This window comes from Meles meles, chromosome 21, assembly GCF_922984935.1.
Source record: "Meles meles chromosome 21, mMelMel3.1 paternal haplotype, whole genome shotgun sequence".
NCBI classification, from domain to species: domain Eukaryota; kingdom Metazoa; phylum Chordata; class Mammalia; order Carnivora; family Mustelidae; genus Meles; species Meles meles.
In genome coordinates, this window is record NC_060086.1 from 26,500,413 (window position 1) to 26,520,408 (window position 19,996).

Genomic DNA, 19,996 nt, shown 5'->3' on the forward strand with positions numbered 1-19,996 from the left:
GCCCTGCCCCTTCAAAACATTCCTGGATTCGAGTCCCACCTTTATGCAGTGCTGTGGAATTAGAAGTCCCTGGATAGGGGCGCCTGGGTGGCTCAGTCTGTTAAGCATCTGCCTTAGGCTCAGGTCTTGATCCTAAGATCTTGGGATCAAGCCCTGAGGGTCCTGGGATCGACCCCTCCCCTCCAATAATAGCATCAAGCTCCCTCTTCAGCAGGGAGCCTACTTCTATTCTCTCCTCCCTTCTGGTGCTCTCTCTCTTGCTCTCTAACTCTCTCTCAAATAAATAAAGTCTTAAAAAAGAAAAAGAAAAAAAGAAGTCATCGGATGAAGAGAGATCACTGGTAGCAGGCTATGGCCCCAGGTCCCCAGGCCCAGGAGTCTGAAGGCCACCTTCCGTCCCGGATCTCAACACAGGAAAACTAGAACCAAACTCGAGTTTTATTTACAGTTACGGCATTCAGGGCTGCCAAAAAGTCTAGTGAGCTAGCCTATGTTTTGTTGCTCTGAAAATGACTTTATTTTTCCTGTCTGACTGTTGAGAGTCTTTGCTGACAGTGGGAAGAAAGGAGAGATGAAACCTCAGGGACACATCAATGGATTAATCATACTCCTAATCTCGTGACCTCTTATTGTTCTGTACGTGATTCCCTCTCAGTGTAAGTATTCTTGATTTGTCCATTTTCAGTACACCAATGACTAGTGTGAACCCACACAAGAGCTAGCTCACTGCTGGTTAACTCCTATCCCCTCGGGGCTCCTCACCTGTCTCATTCTGCCATCTGAGAGGTAACCCCTGTCCCGAATGTTGTGTGTCCCAGTTACCAGTTTTCAGATGCATTACATTTGTCTGCTTCACTCAATAATGCATTGTTGGCTTTGAGTTGTTTTTGAAATTCATAGGAAGGGTATGGTATGTCAGCTTCTGGGACTTGCTTTTCTAACTCCAGAACAGCTAAAAGGATCCCATTGCCATGTCGTCACACCTACTGTTATTTTATTTCTTTTCACTATTGCATAATACTCCACCATCTGGATAGACCATCATTCTCCTCTCAAGGGCATTTGGGTTGTTTCAGCTTTTTGCTCCTGAGACGAGAGCTCTCGTGAAATGCTCATGCAAGTCCATGAGTTAAATTTTGCCTTGGGTATATATAACAAGGAGTGCGATGACTGATTCATAGGGTACAAGAATGCTCAAATTTGCAAGAGGTTGCCAAATCATTTCCAAAATTACTGTTCCAAACCCCCCAGTGATCATAGGGGATCCCATTGATCCCCATCTCCCACATATGGTATGGCCAACCTTCTTAATTTGGCAAGTTGAATGAGTGTTGAATGAATGGATGACTGAATAATGGGGAAACCAGGCTGCTCACAAAAAAATCAGTTCATATGATCAATCAGTAACCTTTAGCTTTAAAACAAATCAAATGTGCTTTAAAATGTTGTCAAGGGGATTCCTGGGTGTCTCAGATGGTGAAGCTGCTGACTCTTTTTTTTTTTTTTAATATTTTATTTATTTGACAGAGAGAGAGATCACAAGTAGGCAGAGAGGCAGGCAGAGAGAGAGGAGGAAGCAGGCTCTCCGCGGAGCAGAGAGCCCAATGTGGGGCTCAATCCCAGGACCCTGGGATCATGACCCGAGCCGACGGCAGAGGCTTCAACCCACTGAGCCACCCAGGCACCCTGAAGCTGCTGACTCTTGATTTCAGTTCAGGTCATAATCTCAAAGTCCCAGATCAAGCCACCAAGTGGGGCTCCCTGCTCAGTGGGGAGTCTGCTTCAGGATTCTCTCTCCCTCTGCCCCACCCCCTGCTTGTTCATGCTCACTCTCTCAGATAAATAAATAAATCTTTAAAAAAAATAAAAGTAGGGGCGCCTGGGTGGCTCAGTGGGTTAAAGCCTCTGCCTTCAGCTCGGGTCATGATCCCGGGGTCCTGGGATCGAGCCCTACATCCGGCTCTCTGCTCAATGGGGCGCCTGCTTCCCTTCCTCTCTCTCCGCCTGCCTCTCTGCCTACTTGTGATCTCTGTCTGTCAAATAAATAAATAAAATCTTTAATAAATAAATAAATAAAAGTAAAATGTTACCAAGAAGAGAAGATGAAAAATTTCAAGTAAAATGTTGCAAAAATCTTATAAAAACTAAAATCATTCACTCTGTCATAAATTACCATAAAATATAGTTAAAAAAACAGAAGATAGAAACTCCCCTTAGAAGACACATGTGTAGGGGCGCCTGGGTGGCTCAGTGAGTTAAGCCACTGCCTTTGGCTCAGGTCATGATCTCAGGGTCCTGGGATTGAGTCCCGCATCTGGCTCTCTGCTCAGCAGGGAGCCTGCTTCCCTCTCTCTCTCTCTCTGCCTACTTGTGATCTCTCTCTCTGTCAAATAAATAATTTTTTTAAAAAAAGAAGACACATGTGTAATTTGCACCAAACCATAAATACATATTTTATGCTTTTTTCCTTTATTAACAATATATTTCACAATTTAAAAAGGAAGAAAATTGTCTTCACTTTGTATTATATCCTATACACAAACCAATTCAAACAGATTACAGAGTTTAATTTAAAATCATGGTGCCAGGTGCCTGGGTGGCTCAGTGGATTAAAGCCTCTGCCTTCAGCTCAGGTCATGATTCCAGGGTCCTGGAGCTAGCTCTGCATTGGGCTCTCTGCTTAGCAGAGAGCCTGCTTCCTCCTCTCTCTCTCTCTGCCTGCCTCTCTGCCTACTTGTGATCTCTGTCTGTCAAATAAATAAATAAAAATTTTTTAAAATGTTTAAAAAAGTAAAATCATGATGCCCATACATAACTGTAAGGTAACATAAGCAAATAAAAATCTAAGTGGTTGCTGAGTGCCTAGGAACTACTTTTTACAACATACAAGTAAAGGTAAAAACCATGAGGAAAAAAGACTGATGGATTTTATTACATAAAAATGCAAAACTTTTTGTAGGTTTCACTATTAAATAAAGAAAATATAAAGGCAATCAACCATCTGGAAAAGATACATCAGTGATATAAAGGATCCATCTATCTTTTCTGAATTTGGGCTGAGAACGTGGAGGCCAAACTCACACTCTGGTGACTTGCCTGCTGTTGGGACACTTGGTGGGATTAGATTATAAGAGTATAAGACACCTGGGCTGGGTAGATCTCATTCTAACTTCCGGAGCCTGGAGACTAACACAAGTGCCCTGCAGGGGACTGGCAGGCTGTCTTGGGTCTCCCAATTCTTCTCCGAAATGGAAATGTCGGCACACTAAAATAAGGTAGGAGATCTATTATGAATGTGTTTGGTGGGGATGTGAGGATACAGTGGGTTTGCGAGTGACAAAGGTTTAAAATTCTAGGAAGTGGGAGTTCAGGAGTTGCTACAAAAAGAAGTCTGGAAAAGCAGGTGCAGTACCAAAGGCTTTTCCAGGGCTTACACAAATATTGGCGTGGGGGTAAGGGGACCAGCGGCAGGGAGGGCAACTCCGTATCACCAACAGAAGTTTACAAAGTTTAGATTCAGTTAGGAATTTCACGAAAGGAACCAAACCGTAACATTTTGTCAAGGAGGCAAGCAACTGAATTAAATCCCATCACCGCCTCATTTAATGCAGGTTGTGGGTGAATTTTGACCTGTTGGATGTGATACAGCGTGAGGGCTCCAAAAAGGACTCTGTAAAGGACTCTTGACTGAGGAGAACCATTGGACCAAATCATATCACTGACTGTATTCTTTCCAAGGATACATACTCATCTCTGGCAGGACTGTAATTCACTCGATTCTGAGGATGTGGCCTCCTTTGAGTTCCAGCAGACTGACTAAATTATCATTGAATTAAGTGTGAAGGGATTAGCCAAAGACCAATGAAAGATTTACCACTTTAGAGGGGTGAATACCAATGCAATACCCCATTTTCCTGTCCCGCTTTTCTTTCCGGTAGATGTAATCTCCCCCCTTTGGTTCACACAGGTTTTTCAAGAAAAGCAGCCATTATGAAGTGGACCCGAGACAGGAACATTTGGGTTAGTTACCAAAGAGAAAGGTGGGAGAAATTTGTTATATGTGGAAAGCACTGATGCTGATGATGTGATTGAGTTAAATTGTATTTGTGTCTCCGGGACTGCCTTGATCTGCCAAAATCTTACTGCCATGGTATTTCTGTAGATCACATAAAAATGTTACTTATTCAACACCTTAATTGAGTGCTTACTCTGTTAAGGCTAGGGGTTCTAAGAGCTAGGTATATGGCATGACCAAAAGAGAAAAATCCCTGTTATCAGCTGTGTGGGGGGAAGGGCGGGGGGGGGACAGAAAATTAAAAAGGAAATATATGACATGTCAGGTAGTAACAAATACTTGGAAGAAAATTAGGAAGAGGAAGAGATAGAACGTTGGCCATCCTATTTGAATAAAGTCGCCTTAGGAACACTTTCCTGACAAGGTGATGATTGATTTAAACCACCTTCTGAAAGGACTGTGTGTATGTATTTAGGAAGTCCCAGGCAAACTTGGCTCTGTCATGGCTGTGTGATCTTTTTCTCAGTGACTAACTTCTCTGAGCCCAAGCCAGTAAAAATCCAGAGAGGATGAGGAAAATGCACTGTAAATTATAGTGATTATTACAGTTTATGAATGCAATTTTGTTATAGTATGAATTTTATGGATGCTATAATAACTTCTTTATGCCCCCAAGGAAAAAAATAATCTCCACTCCCCTGAGGGGGGTCTTGGCATATTTCCCTTCTTTTACAATTAGGAATGGGATTTCGGACCCTGCTACAAAGCAGGCATTCCCCTGATTCTGAGATTTCGGAAAATTCTCCATTGCTAGCTTGCGTTCCCTCGTCTATGAATCGGAGATAATGGTAAGGCTGACCACTTTGGGGTTTTTATACTGATGTTGTTAAAATGACATTTACTGAGCTACATGTGAGACATATTGAACCGTACGCCAGGCATGTTCCTAAACAATGGAAACATATTCATTCATTTAATCCATAACAAACCCGTAGACCGAGTACAATGTTAAACTGCACTTTACAGCCAAGGAAACTGAGGCACGGAGACGTTAAATCTTGACCCCCACAGCGAGGGTTCCAACCACGACAACTGGGCTCCAGAGCCTGGCAGTGTTACAAAGGGCTCAGTCCTGGGCCTAGCACACAGTTAGAGCTCGGTAAATCTTTATAGTGGTGGTTTTGTCAGTTCTAGCCGGGGCTGCTCCAGAATTTCCACTTAGGAAGAGCTGAAGGCGGCTGGTTTGTTGGAAGGGGAGGCTAGGGGGCGCTTGCATAGCAACCATAGTTCAATGCATAGCAACCATAATGTTTACTGGAACTGGGGGAGTTGGTGGGGATTGCGGGGAAGGGGAGTTAGCCAGCCAACCCTGGATACCCCACTTTGCGGCGGAGACTAACAAGCACGGTAGCAGCTGAAATCCGAGCTCACCACCACCCCGCCCCGGGGCCGCCCGGTGAGCCGGCCCTCCGCGCGGCGCCCCCCTCCCTCTGGAGGCAGATGGTTCCTTCCGTTCTCCCGGCTGGTTCAGGTTCCGCGCTCCGAGTCACAAAGCGCGGGGTCACGTGGGCGGGCCGGTGCGCTTTGTGACGCCGCGGGCCCCGCCTCCCGGCCCGCCTATCCGCGCACGCCAGCCCCGCCTCGCGCGCGCCGCCCGTGCAATCCCTGCTTAAGAGACCCCGGAGTGGGGCGCTCGCCCGAAGCCAGGCCGCGTCCGCCATAGTGCCTGGCTTGGAGGTGTCGCCGGCGCTGGGTGAGGGCCCGAGAGCGGCAGGGGGGCGAAACAAAAAGAGAGCCCCGAAGCCTTTGGCGTTGCCCGGCGGTTTCCGGGCCTCCTCTTGCGATTCGGGGCCGAAAGGCGACGGGAGCGAAAGGCGAGAGAAGCGCGGAGCACACGGCGAGAGGAAGCGTCGGGGAGCCTCGGCGGCGTCCCCAGGGTCCGCCAAAGCCACCCGGCCGCAGGCTGGGGCCCGGGGTGGTGAGGAAGTGCTTCGAGGCCTAGTTGAGGCCTAGTACCGGCTTTGTGTCTGAGGCGGCGGCGGCGGCGGCGGCGGCGGGGGGGAGGCGGAGCCGGGGGCGGCCTGCGGGAAGGCCTCTCCTCCGCCGACCGCGCGTTTTTGGCCTAGGCCGCGGGCCGCTCGTGGCCTCCGGGGAGCAGGCGACAGGGGTTTGCGTGTGGGGGGGGCCTGGGCCTGGGGAAGCTGACGCCGGTCGTCCGGAAGCCAGGAGGAGGCGAGAGGCCGCTCGTGGACTCCGGGCCTAGGCCCTCTCCCCCAACCTTCTCCCGGGGCCTGGGTCACCCCAATCCACGGAAAGAGAGACCAACCGGGAGGTGCGGCCTCGCTATGGACCCCTGACCCCGCGGGGTCATTCGGACTCTAACGTGTGGACTGACCGCTACTGACTGCACCGCCTGCCCCCCGTCTCCTGCCGGCCCTTAGCATGAGCGAGGGGGACCCAGCCGGGTGACATTGTGCCCGTTGGCGGATTCTCGATTTCCCCTTTCCCCGTCCTCGTCCGCTTCCTCCCGTATGAAGTGCTTCTGAGTATCGGGGGGGCGGGGGGGGTTCTGGATTATTGTTTTTACGAACCCCTGCTTGTGGTTGGGGGGGGTATTTAATCTGAGGCCTTAGGGTCCTTCGGTGTCTTTTGAGTGTTTTGTGTGTGTACATATTTTGCTCTTAAGTTTATAAATATACATATATTGAGAGTGTCCACGTCTCCTCGCTGAACCTTAGGAATCCTTTGGCACCATGTCCTGTGTGCATTATAAATTTTCCTCTAAACTCAACTATGATACCGTCACCTTTGATGGGCTCCACATCTCCCTCTGCGATTTAAAGAAGCAGATTATGGGGAGAGAGAAGTTGAAAGCTGCCGACTGCGACCTGCAGATCACCAACGCGCAGACGAAAGAAGGTAAGAGCCACATGGGCTCCCGCTTTGCTGGCTGAAGATAGATAGTAGTTGTGCTAGATACTGGTTGCCTGGCAGGAGGCTAACCGCCATTACGTCTCTTGTGGGCCTGTTCATTCTAATACTTTTGATGCAACTTTCATTGAGACCCCGGGGTTGCAGCGGTCGGCCTGGGAGTTTAACTGACTTGTGTGATGTCTGCGTAGGTGGGATCATCGGTAACAGGCTAATCTGAAAACGTGGAAGTCTGTTTATTCTTCTCAAATGTTATTTAAAATGAGGATTTCGGTGGGAGAGGGTGAGAGGTGTCATCCTGGTTCTGGGGGGAGGGGGGGCTTGCCTTGTGGCGTTTTCAAGCTTGTTTTTCATCAGAGGGGAGGAGAGCCTATGGAGGCTTTTTACTTGTTAAAGCAGCAGTAGAGACACTGCCCTAACTTTCTAGGCTGACAGTGGTTTGGGGTTCAGTGACAGGTTTTGTGTACTCCTTTTTCTTCCAGTCCTTTTGTACTTAATTTATTTTTATTTTGGAGTTGCCTGTCTTGTGGAGCAGGGGTCCTCACTTTTGAGGATTTAATCCAGCTAGACTTTAATGTTGGAATTGCTTTTGGAACCTGATGTGTTCTGATGTCACCACGTTTGTGTGTAAATTCCAGAATTAGTAATACAGTAATTAAATGGTTGCGCTCTTAGTTCATCACGTTACTCTTAAAATTTAGTAGCAATTTAGTAAAGGGTTTTCTTTTTTTTAAATTAGTAATTGCTAGGCTTTACATGATTATGTTACTAGTATGTGGAGAATAGTAGGCTGCTACCAAATGAGTTTCAAACAAGTCACTGACAGGAATCTTCAAGTTCTTTCTCCTTTTTAAAAGCATTTAATAATGTTGAGAATTTAACATTAGAAATGACAGTGTGACAAATAGTGTCTGCAGATTCTGGTTCTGTGTTTGTTTTGGTTTCTTTTTCTTGGTACTGTAATGCTGATGTGTAGTTTTCAGTAGATCAGTCTGGGATGGGAAGGAATAAAGAAGTTCAAATTAGCTTAGGGTATTTTATGGATCACTGAATTTTTCTTAAGGTGTGACTTGTGTTCTTTTAGTTGAAATTGGAGGGGTGGTCCCTCACTTCTAGCCTATATGGGGTTTTGGATTTTGTTTTGTTTTTTAAATATTTTAATTTTAAATAATCTCTACACCCAACGTGGGGCTCGAACTCACAACCTAGACACCAAGAGTCAGACGCTCTACCAGTTGAGCCAGCCAGCGCCCCTAGTTTATAGTTTTTAATAGAGTGAATCTTGTCATGTAAAAGAGCTGTTTCCCATTTACATCCAGATATAAGTATAATTGTATTACATTAAGGACTGGCATTACTGGCATGACTCAAAAATACTAAATACGAACTTTATTTACGTACATGGTAACACATGAAGGAATATTCTCCACTGCCCCCACCCCCTTTTAAAGTGTCATACCTGAGGGATACTCCATATGAAGCTTTTGTGATTACAATTATGTGTAGAATCCTCTACTTAAGGAGAAGAAAAATTGCTGGTCATCATGAACAGTCAAATAGCTTTTTAAAATAGTGTTCAAGAAAATACCTTAAAGAGGGGCGCCTGGGTGGCTCAGTGGGTTGAGGCCTCTGCCTTCAGCTCAGGTCATGATCCCAGGGTCCTGGGATTGAGCCCCACATCAGGCTCTCTGCTCAGCAGGGAGCCTGCTTCCCCCCCTCTCTCTCTGCCTGCCTCTCTGCCTACTTGTGATCTGTCTGTCAAATAAATAAAATCTTTAAAAAAAAAAAATGCCTTAAAGAAAATACTCTTTTCTTTAAGGTCACCAAAAGTGTCCCTTAAATATTGCAGCCACACTTTGTAGGATAGATGGGTTCATAAGAATTTCAGGACATACTGATATGTTTATGACACTTATAAATGAGAGGAAAAAAATACATACGAAAGTAAAGAATATTAAGGCAATTTTAGTCCTATACTTAGGCAGGTTTTACATTTTCTGGAGTATTAAATGATTTTATCATAGACTTGGTCCATTTTCTCCACCTGATAATTGAATACAACTTTGTTAGATTGGAGTAAGTTATAGTTGATCAACATCTTTCCCAAAAATCTAAGAGTTTTGTGACATTGTGTTATTTTTTTTCTAAGCCAGGAAATTATGTATTATTTTTACAAACCCTGAAGCCAGGGAGGTGTTCTGCCCAGCAGCATATTTTCTTTTACATGTTTGTGTGACAGTCTATATTGAAGAAAGCTTTGATGTTAGATTAAGAGAAGGAGTTTCTGGGGAGAGAATGTGCATTTTGAGCACTCCTCAAATTAAGGGAGGAGAAAATACATAGACGTGCAGAGGACAGTCACTTAATGAGTTTTACAGGAAATAGCATCCAGTGTCACAGGCAGCTGAGTAAGAGTGGGCTGGGTTTTAGCACCATCCAGTGAATTAGAGAGGACAAAATACAGCCTCATACTTAAGCGATTGCCTAGGAGAAGGATGCTGAACTGGATCACTTAATTTGTTCGAATTAATGTTTAGATTACCTAGTATATCACATGTCTGTAAATACATTCCTTAGAGTTTGGGGAATCTGTCCGTGTTTAGGCCCCTTAAATCTTGATTACCTCAAAATGCATGGGTCAGAATTTTATGTTTTATATTTAAGAATCTTACTCCTTTCAAAACAAATCCCGAATGATCTTCCTATATTTTTTAATACAGATTTCCCATATAAACTTGTTTCCCTACCTTTCACCTTCTCTCCCACCTCCAAAACAAACAAACACACACAAAAAAAAACCCACAACAACAACAACAAAACAAACCTTCATTCTGAACTTAAGTGTGAAAGATTTGAAAGCTGAGAATGAAGTTTTTTTTTGTTTTTTTTTTTTGAGAATGAAGTATTTTTGAAGAGTCTTCTCTTTTTCCATCTATCACATTCATCTTGTTTTTCATTCCGGAATCCATGGTCTTTATATTTTTGGATCAGAAATCACACTGGCGCCTGGAAAGGGTCTTTTGAAGTTAACAGCCTACTTAGTAAAGTAGTTTAAGAGTAGGAAGTAACCAGTGTAATTCGGGTACTTAAAAGGTCAATCAGCGGGACACCTGGGTGGCTCAGTGGGTTAAAGCCTCTGCCTTCAGCTCAGGTCATGATCCCAGGGTCCTGGGATTGAGCCCCAGGGTCCTGGGATGGAGCCCTGGCATTGGGCTCTCTGCTCAGCAGGGAGCCTGCTCCCCCCACCCCCGCCTGCCTCTCTGCCTACTTGTGATCTCTGTCAAATAAATAAATAAAATCTTAAAAAAAAAAAAAAAAAAGGGTCAATCAGAGCATCTGGTGTTGGGGCACGTGACTTTTAGTCTGACACAGTACTGTGCTGATCAAATTAATAAGTTGTCTTGGAAAGCTACCCTGAATGCTTTTAAGAGTTGTTTTATATTCAGAAAGTCCTTGTCAAATGTTTGACACCAAGTTTTGTTTTAGAATTTATTTTTTGAACATCTCCCATCTTTCAGTTTTTCTTACTCAGATCTTGATTGAAATTTGGAACTGTCATGAAGTATCAAGGTAATGATGATAGTCTCTTTAACAGGTCTAGGAAATTGAATTGCTCTGATTGGATGCCTGTGAGATACAGTCTTGCTACTTGAAATATACTGATAAGAACCCATTTTTGAACAATTTAGTTTGTAACAGGAAGTAACTAATAATGTTATGATTAAAATTAATAGAGTATATTAAAATACATTGTGTGATAAATTGAAATAATTGGAAGAACAGAGGTAGTCAGCCACTTGGTGCTGAGTAACTTAACTGAAGCAAGTAAACTCCGTAATCTTAGAAGAGTGAACCCTGATACTTGATTGTGTGATTAGGAGAGATGGTTACATTCTCATATCTATCTCCCTGTTCTTTTTAGTAATTTTACAGATTCCTTCCTCAGGAAAGCTTTTTAATAGTTAAAGTTAATTGGTCCACGTTCTCTTAATTTGATTCTTCCAGAAGTATTGCAAGTAATAGGGAGTTTAAAGAGTAGAAAAATAGGATCCATTCATCCTCCCTCTTTTGTTCTCAGTGACATCACTGTTCTTTCAGTTGGCTTAAGCCAGGAACCCAGTTTCTTAGGACTGACTGCTCTTTTTCCTTCATCTCCCTCCCCTCCTTTAATCCATTGATAGCCTTATCACTGCTACCTCAAAACATTCTGATTCTCTCCCTTTCTTCATCTGTCACACACCAGCACAGATCATCATTTCTTACTGGTCCTTTGCAGCAGCCTCCTTATTGGTCATCCTCTTTCAACTCTTGTTCCCCTGTGGGTTCATTGTCCACATAGACACCAAAGTTATCTTGTTTGTTCGTTATTAATGTAAATCAAATTCTCATCATTTTTGTTGAAAATCTTCAGTGACTTCTTGTACTTATAAACAAAATATAAATCCATTTGTGATCTGTACTTTTCTATTCATCATTCTTCCCTTTCATTATCATCCAGCTGTTCTGGACTTTATTTTTTTCCACATGCTTTTCTTTCTATCTGAAACACTTTTTGTCCAGCTTTTTTGCATATCTTTCTAGCTTTTCATTCTTTAAGTCTCAAGTGTTCCTTAGAAAGGCCTTAAATCAATATTCTATCCACAGTTGCATCCCACTACTAATTATTTTTATGAAACTCTTTATTCAGAACATGTCTTAATTTCTTTAGTCTGTCATTTTTAGTAATAACTCAGGTTGAGGGGCTAGGAGAGACATTTTAAATAACAACTTAATAATTGTTAAATAATTAAATAACACCATTTTCTCATAGTTTAGATGATTAGCATTACTAGTTAAATAAACTAAAGAATAACAGTGTTACTGAGATTTGGGGTTCCACAAAAGTAGGAGCGCTGGAGACGAGAACCTGCTGACAGTGTTTGGTGTCCTTTGAAGAGAGTCTCTGTATTTGTTCTGACAGTATCAGTAATTCAGATGCAAGGAACATGTAGTGATTAATGTTCTTTTAAATTTAAGTTCATTTTCCATAAAATTTATGTTTGGCTGAAGTTTTCTAATTCTTGAGGACTGACTTCTCCAAATCGCCAAATAGAAATTCAACTCTCTATCTTTTTTACAGAATATACTGATGATAATGCTCTAATTCCTAAGAATTCATCTGTAATTGTTAGAAGAATTCCTATTGGAGGAGTTAAATCTACAAGCAAGACGTATGTTATGTAAGTATTTCTCAGATCTCATGTATTTAAGTCCTCAGAATAGACTTTTTATCTTGTGAGAAAGAAGTATTTTAGAATAGAAGTCATTACCTTAATAAGTATATCTTCTTAATCATTGAAACTGTGGGGATGGGTTTGTTTCTTCCTAGTTTCTTCCCCCGGTTAACTTAATCTGTAGTTAGTAGTACGAGCTGTCAGGAAGAAGTTTTTGCTATATAAGTATATTAAAAGCCTTGCTCTAAATATTTTGACGGCATCCAGAGTGTTCAGTAATGCTAACATTTGTTTCTCAATAAGGGGCTTTTGTTGGGAAGCTGTAGATTTTACAGGATTTATGGAATCAGGCTTAGGTTTGACTCCAGTAGCTGCTTTACACCAGTTGTGACTTTGGGTAAGTTATCTAAAGCCTCAAAATAGATTTCTCAAAATAATATAGGGATATGAGTATTTAACTCAAGAAGAGAGTTGGAAGAGTTAAACAGTGCCTGGCCCATGGTAGAGCTCCATTATTGGAGTAAGAACACAGCAGTATTTTAGCACCAGTCTAGAGCTTAAGGAATTCACAAAAGACACAGGATTAAAACATATCTTTTAATGTTCCCTGCCTCCTTGCAATTTTAAAGGTGTTAGAATTATAATAATGTGAAAAGAGTAGTGATTTCCACTTAGAAGTTAGGTAGCCTTAATTGAAATTTTGGCAAATTCTGCTTTTGACCAGTGAAAAATTCTGGAATTTGCCAGCCATAGGAAATGGAATGTGTTCTTGGAATTGAGGTAAAATAGTCATTTCTTGGAGCTTTACTTCATATGGGCAAGTGTTCTTTCTAAACTTAGTCATTGGTTTGCTATGAAGTTATATTCCATGTCCTAGCACTTGGGGATCGTTTTGTGTAATATCTTCCGTATAACAACAGCTTAAAAACTTGCATACTTTCTTTTTCTTACAAAAACCAAATGAATTATGTGCTTTTAACTTTGTGTAATTGTAAGAAATGAGGAAGTAATTCCTAGTATTTAGTGTGAAATTACACTTTAAATGCTTTTTAAAAACAGTAAACATTGAGTTTTTTGGTTTTTGTTTTTTGATACTAAGAAACTTTTAGGGAGAGAATTATTTGAAGTACATGGGAAAATAAGTTGCCTCTTAAAATTGTGTGTTGACTATGTGTGAGATTTCCTTTGTAATCTGTTTGCCTCATAAAATGCCTCTGAGTTTATTGAGCAAATATTAGAAAATGAATGCTTCACTTTTATCCCAGGACTTGCAAATCGCATGTAAACTTAGAAACTCCTTTCAGATGCATACTAACATTTCTCTGTAGTCAGGATAGCATAAATTTCAATTAAGCATTTAAGTACTGTATTTAACAACTCAACCCCTGTCCCTTTTCCTGTAAGAACTTTTAAAAGAATTTCTTCTCAGGCTTTATTTGTATGTACTTTAAAAAATCAATTTGTTCAGTTCCTCACAACCATCAAGCTCATTCTTTGAACTAATAAACTGTCAGACTATTGCGTATTTCTTGAAGTTAGTTCTTATTTAAACTTCAGTCATTGTTTTGAGACTTATAAGAAGTTAAAGTTAGTATCAACCTGTCTTTCTGGGTTTGAAATTTAGTTTTTGGAGCACAGCAATTTCTCAGGGGTGCCCATTATAAATGCTCGCAGTGAGTGGTCTTCATTTAAGAAGAGCTGATGGGGCGCCTGGGTGGCTCAGTGGGTTAAAGCCTCTGCCTTCGTCTGGGGTCATGATCCCGGGGTCCTGGAATCAAGCCCCGCATGGGGCTCTCTGCTTAGCAGGGAGCATGCTTCCCCCTCTCTCTCTGCCTGCCTCTCTGCCTACTTGTGATCTTTCTCTGTCAAAATAAAATCTTTAAAAAAAAAAAAGAAGAGCTGATACATGAAAATTTTATTTGTTACCTATTAAAAACCAGGGAGGGGCTCCTGGGTGGCTTATTCCTTAAGTGGCTGCCTTCAGCTCTGGTCATGATCCCCGGGTCCTGGGCTCAAGCCCAACATCGGGCTCCCTGCTCTGCAGGGAGCCTGCTTCTCCCTTTCCCACTCCCCCTGCTTGTGTTCTCTCTCTCATTGTGTCTCTCTCTGTCAAATAAATAAATAAAAATCTTAAGAAAGGGGGAGGATTAATGTAACTTGGTTGCTCAGTCTGTTAAGAAACAGCTACAATGTTTCTTAACAAAAGACCTTCATACTACCTGTGAGAAAACATCTGTTGTAAATGGCAGGTTACACCTATTCTAGAATTTCTTAGTATAGACTTTTATTTTATTTGCCACAAATAGGTCTTAAACTATTTAGCGGTGGTAAAGATTTATCAAAGTAGTATACATATTAGGAAATTGGTTGTTTTTAAATCTTTGTACCAAAGAAATTTGTGTTCATAAAGATATGTGATGAGATATATATATTAAGTTGTTTTAGCACAAAAATCCATAAATAACTGCTCATAATTAATATTATTTTCATTTTTGTTTATTTTTTAGAAGTCGAACTGAACCAGTGATGGGAACTTCAAAAGCAGTATGTAAAAACACAATCTCACACTTTTTCTACACATTACTTTTACCTTTATAATGTAGCAGTGAAGTAAATCTTTTAGAACTTAATATCCAACTGATCATAGTACATATTGTAAATAAAATGTATTTTGATGACAGCTCAGTTGAATATGGATATATGTGGCATAATTTGCACACTTTGTAGAAATGGGTAATTTGTGCCCCCCAAAAACACTGTTACATATTAAATATGATAGCATCCTCCCTGTATGACACTGTGTTGTACAGTTAATGTATGATTCTTTTTAGCTCGTGTAGGTTTTACACTAATGAACATGATAACATGTTCTACATCTGTCTGTCTATAGTTAGTATTTTGTATGTATGTACAGGCTGTTGTGTGCTTTTTGTTTCTTGCAATAAAAAAAAATGTTTGGAGTGTATATTTTGCCATTTTTCACGTTGTATCACTTAGTTTTTGTTAGTTTTTTTTTCCTGCCTGATGGATGGCTTTTAAAAAATGCATTAGCAATATGCAAAGCTAATGTTAAAGTTTGATGCTTTCTCCAAGTTCAGACACATACAGAAAAGAGCTTTCCAGAGTTGATGCAGCTATATTACTTAGTTTTGTCTTGTTTGGCAATCTCAAGCTTTTATTCTTTGTTTATATCTCCACTATAAAGTAAGACCTGACATTGGGCCCCCATGAGTTTGTAAATGTCTCCTTGATGATTTATACAATTGAGTACTTTGTTTTTAAATTTTACTACAAGGTCTTCCACTTCCAGCCTGCTTAGTTCTCCAAATTGAAATATTTCCCTCTTTCTCATAAAGATATTAAATGCTGCATTAATTGTAAGCTAATTGAAAGCTGTAGCTCATCAGAGGTAACTCCCCTTAACCGGGATAACATCTTAATTTTTATGATCATAGCTTAAATATGACACCCTGTTGACTTGGAGGTTTTAAGTAAAAGGCAACAGTGTTCCTAAGTTGTGGGGTGACAGATTTGTTTCAGAGCATAGGGCTGTAGTAATTGGGTTCTGTAAACTTGATGGTTCTCGAAACGTTTTACTGCTGAGGCTTGATCTGTACACAATACAAGATGTCTGAAATCTTGATTTAGAATTCAAGGGTATTGCTTGCTGTTTCACTTTATCCTTTTTAAATAGTACTGATCTTTAATTGTGTATCAGGCATTTCACTAACCTTGGATCATTGCATCTTAAACATGATAATATAGAATATCTTAATTTTGGACTTGTTCTCTAAAGTATATGGCCTTTAGTTCTCATGGAACTAAATATGGTGATTCAAAGATCAAAACTTAGTGTTTTGGGGTTCCCGCCCCATCCCCGGGGTATATGGGGTTTTTTGGGTTTTGTTGTTTTTTGGGGTTTTTTTTGGTTTTTTGGTTTTTGGTTTGTTTTTTTTTTTGTTTTTTGTTTTTTGTGGTTTTTTTTTTTTTTTTTGGTTTTTTTTTTTGTTGTTGTTGTTGTTGTTTTGGTTTGGTTTTTTGGTTTTTAAAGCATAATGCTGTAAAAAACTGTCCAAGTTTCTGTTTTGCTGGTGATTGGTTTAAAACTGATTTTATGTATCCAAATGCTAGCACAAATTAGAGTGACTATCCTGGTGACTGTAGTAGTTAATGTAACACATTTTGTATAAAGTACTTTTATATAGTATTTAAATTAATTCAGATGAAGTTTTATTTCTTGAAAACAGTTATTTCCTTTTTGTTTATTAGCATGTGTATAAACACAAATCACATGTTCATAAATAAAGTTAACATTCTTTTAGCCTTGTGTGTTCCCTGGCATGTCTGTATTACACTTACAAGAAGCAGTTTATTTTATGCTTATTTAGGTTTCTTTTTTTTTCTTTTTTTTTTTCCTTTTTTTTTGGGATACTTTAAAAGTGGCTTTAATTTTTAGGTAGAATGTCTGAAATGGAGACACTAGGTAATTTAATATCCCCATCATTTATTTGCTTGGGGTAGATTTGCTGGCATTTAGGATGAGAATATATTCATGAAGCATAATTAATGCCCATTTTACAAATCACCTGTTACTGTACACATTCACAAAAGCCAAGATAGAGCCACCAAACGAGGTTTCTAATTCTAGTTAACAAAAGTAAATGTGTGTACATTTTTGGTAACCTAAGCCAATTGCGATCAAGGATGGCTGTTTCTATCCATATTCCTTAGCTTTGTTTTATTTAGTCATCCTTCCACGTTGGTGCTGCAAAGCTGGATGTTCTTCCTGCTTATTAAATATCAGAATTGCATTTTGTTGGAGCCTTTAATTTCAAGCAAGTATGGGCGGCATAAAAAAATTTCAGATTCTTTCTCCCAGAAGCAAGGCCATAAATTAGATGTGGGGAAGTGGGTTAATTTTAATGATGTCCACGGTATGCACTGATCAGTTTTTTTTAAGACCAGGTTTGTTTGTTTTTTTAACATGGTGCATTTTTTTAAATCATTAGTTAATATTTATTGATGCTTAGGACACGTAAATTTCTGGTCATGCTTAAACCATTTCTTGTCAGCAATTTTCTCTTAATTTCTAGTACCTTGCTGTATTCAGGAAATGATTGGATTCCTTTCTCAATTTCTAGTAAATTTTACTTCCTCGTGGATTTTAAGGTATTTAAGGTGCTAGAGTGATAGTTGGGGAAAAAAAGTGATGAGATGCCATTGAGTATCTGAAACCACTTTATAGGATACTAAAACAAGTTGGCAGAAAACTAACACGGCAAGAAAGCCCAGCGTAAGAACCAAAAGACAGCTATGTTTTAGGAATGGGAAGAACAAAAAGTGTTAGTATTTTAGTTCCAGCTATAATAAAGTTAATATGGTTGCTTTTTTTTTTTTAAGAAGTGATCAGTATTAATATTCTAGATAGTAATGGATTTATTTTGAAAGGTATTAATTTGTTTCTTTGGTTAGAAACATAGATGATGCTTGACAGTAATTTGTTCCGTTCTTGTTACTTAGATTCAAATAATTCCTAGCTGATATAAAATGTAACCCTCTTCAAAACAGATGATCAGAATTTATTCTCGATAAAAACAGATTATTTGTGTATTTTTTTTTTCTCTTTAAGTTTCCCTTTGAGATTAGTTCTGTAACGAAAGAGCACTTAAAAGCTAGATGAGAATAAGAACACGGTGGTGGATTATATGGTTGTGTATTAGGAATGTGGAGTTAGTGCATTATGAACTCTGCCGCCCCTCAGTGGGGAGCTAAGAACCTTTTGTTTAAATAAGCATCCCAGTAGTAATAGCCATTAAACTAACTCTTAAAACTCTAAGATATTTATAAGATATATTTTAAATTTAGCCAACATTACTTTTATTTATTGAACTCCTACTGTGGTGGGCATTGTGCTAAGAACTTAATTCATTGAAACTTGTAACATTTCTATTTGGGGCTCTCAGTCATGCTGCTTTTATTTTAATACTCTTAGCTTTCTGGAATATTTGAAAAATACTTCACAGAGACTCACTTTGTTGTTGTTTTTCTCTGATCCAGACATCCCGTTACATCCTTTCCATTTTAAACAAGAGTTCTGACCAAAATGCATGAGAAATTTATAACCTGTTGAATAAGCAACCCGATTACTACATAGGAAGCTAATAATGTTTTCATTTTGGCACACTCACAGAGAAATAGTATCTTTAGAGTTATATGCTAAATGTGTTTGTGTGTGTGTGTACACGTGTACACATGTACACACACACATAAACACTTTCATAAAAAAAGTGATACTAAAATCACTTCAGGGAGCAAATAAGTGAAAAAAATTTTTAATATCCCATTTGAAAATACATTTTTAAAATCCTTATATCCTTCAGCTTATAATGCTTACTCCGTTTGATTAACTTTCTTCACACATTAAATTCCATCTTTTTATGAGAGCCCTGTTTGCCTTTGTCACAGGCTACCTTTGGTTTCCCTTTTTTTGGCTTAACACCTTTCCTTGATAAAGCTGTGGTTTCTTTGGCAAGAAGCCATTCTTACTCTTTCTTATGGGAGAATAAACAAATTTACTCAGAATGAACAGTACATGCTCAGAAATAGAGAAAAAAGTAGCAATTATGTGGGAGCTGTTTTATTAAACAATTATCTGAGCCTTTAAAGAGCTTCTGGTTTTTACAGTGTTCTATAATGGCATTCCAGAAAAGTTAGATTTCTTATTCTTCTCTCATCTAGTGTACATTGTCTTGAGCATTATCTGATTTAGAGACCATTGATAGACATGGGACTCTTTTTTAATATTTAGTCACTGCTCTGAACACATTTTCTGTGATACATTTTTCTTTACCCTGTTCTTCTTTTATTCTTTGTAATTGAGTACCCCTCAACTTTAGCCTTTTACTGTGTGTGAAATACATAGAGAAGGGTAAAGCGGGGTAAGCTACAGTTTCAGCTTTAAAACTGGAAATAATAACATTCTTTAGAAAACTTCTAAGAAAATGCCCAGTATTTGAACATTAAGTGGCAGTAGGGACTAAATGATCACTTTCAGATGTTTTCAGTGTGGAACTTGAATGTGTGTTTAATTTTTTGTGAACAGATTGATGACTCTTCTGCGTCTATTTCTCTGGCCCAGCTTACAAAGGTATATATATATATATATTCTTGAAAATATAAATCTTTTTCTAACATCGTATTCTTTTTTAATGTGGAACAGTTGTTTGACAAGGGGTTGGGGGAGGATGTATTTTGTGAAAACATTGTACACATTATTACTATCCTGTAAAGAGTAGTTGCTGTTTTGAGAAGATAGGGGGAGTATTTTGGCAGCCTCACCATAATGTTGGAGTGTTTGTTCATCTTCAAGACCGAAGAAACACATGAAGCTACCCTTACTTTTTTTTTTTTCCCTCATACATTTTGTTTAATTATACATTGGAAACTAACAAAGTTCTGGAGGAATTTCCTGGTTTTGGCTGTAAATTATGTGGACTTTCTTTAAGCAGCCAAAATAGAAGCTTTCCTTTACATGGACAATTGCACAGTTATTTCTTGAATATTTGAATTGATCCCATGAAGGTCAACATTTTAAATGTGTTACAATTGTTTCTTTATGCTATAGACTTGTAGTCTGTCTGCATTAGAAAAAGTTTTAAACAACCTAATTTGTTTGAACACAGACTACATGAATTGTGTAAATGTATAAAGCTGTTTGCAGGAATATACCAATGTGTATGTTTGGCAGAGGGGCAAATTGTTACCTCCTGAAATAATTGTATATGCCGTGTTTTGCGATAAAATTGCTTGCATTTTCTGCTCAACAATGTGTACTTTT

At 39.7% G+C, this 19,996-nt stretch overlaps 1 protein-coding gene across 2 annotated transcripts in view; it reads left to right on the forward strand.

Annotated features, from left to right (window-relative positions):
- The first annotated feature begins 5,675 nt into the window (after positions 1-5,675).
- Positions 5,676-19,996, forward strand: part of RBBP6 (RB binding protein 6, ubiquitin ligase) — a 31,908-nt gene continuing 17,587 nt past the window's right edge. For both annotated transcript variants that reach the window (XM_045992750.1, XM_045992751.1), the window contains exons 1-4: positions 5,676-6,934; positions 12,066-12,165; positions 14,667-14,703; positions 19,262-19,306. In XM_045992750.1, coding sequence (XP_045848706.1) covers positions 6,769-6,934; positions 12,066-12,165; positions 14,667-14,703; positions 19,262-19,306 — 348 coding nt within the window. In that variant the 5' untranslated portion in view covers positions 5,676-6,768. The remainder of the gene's footprint in view (positions 6,935-12,065; positions 12,166-14,666; positions 14,704-19,261; positions 19,307-19,996) is intronic.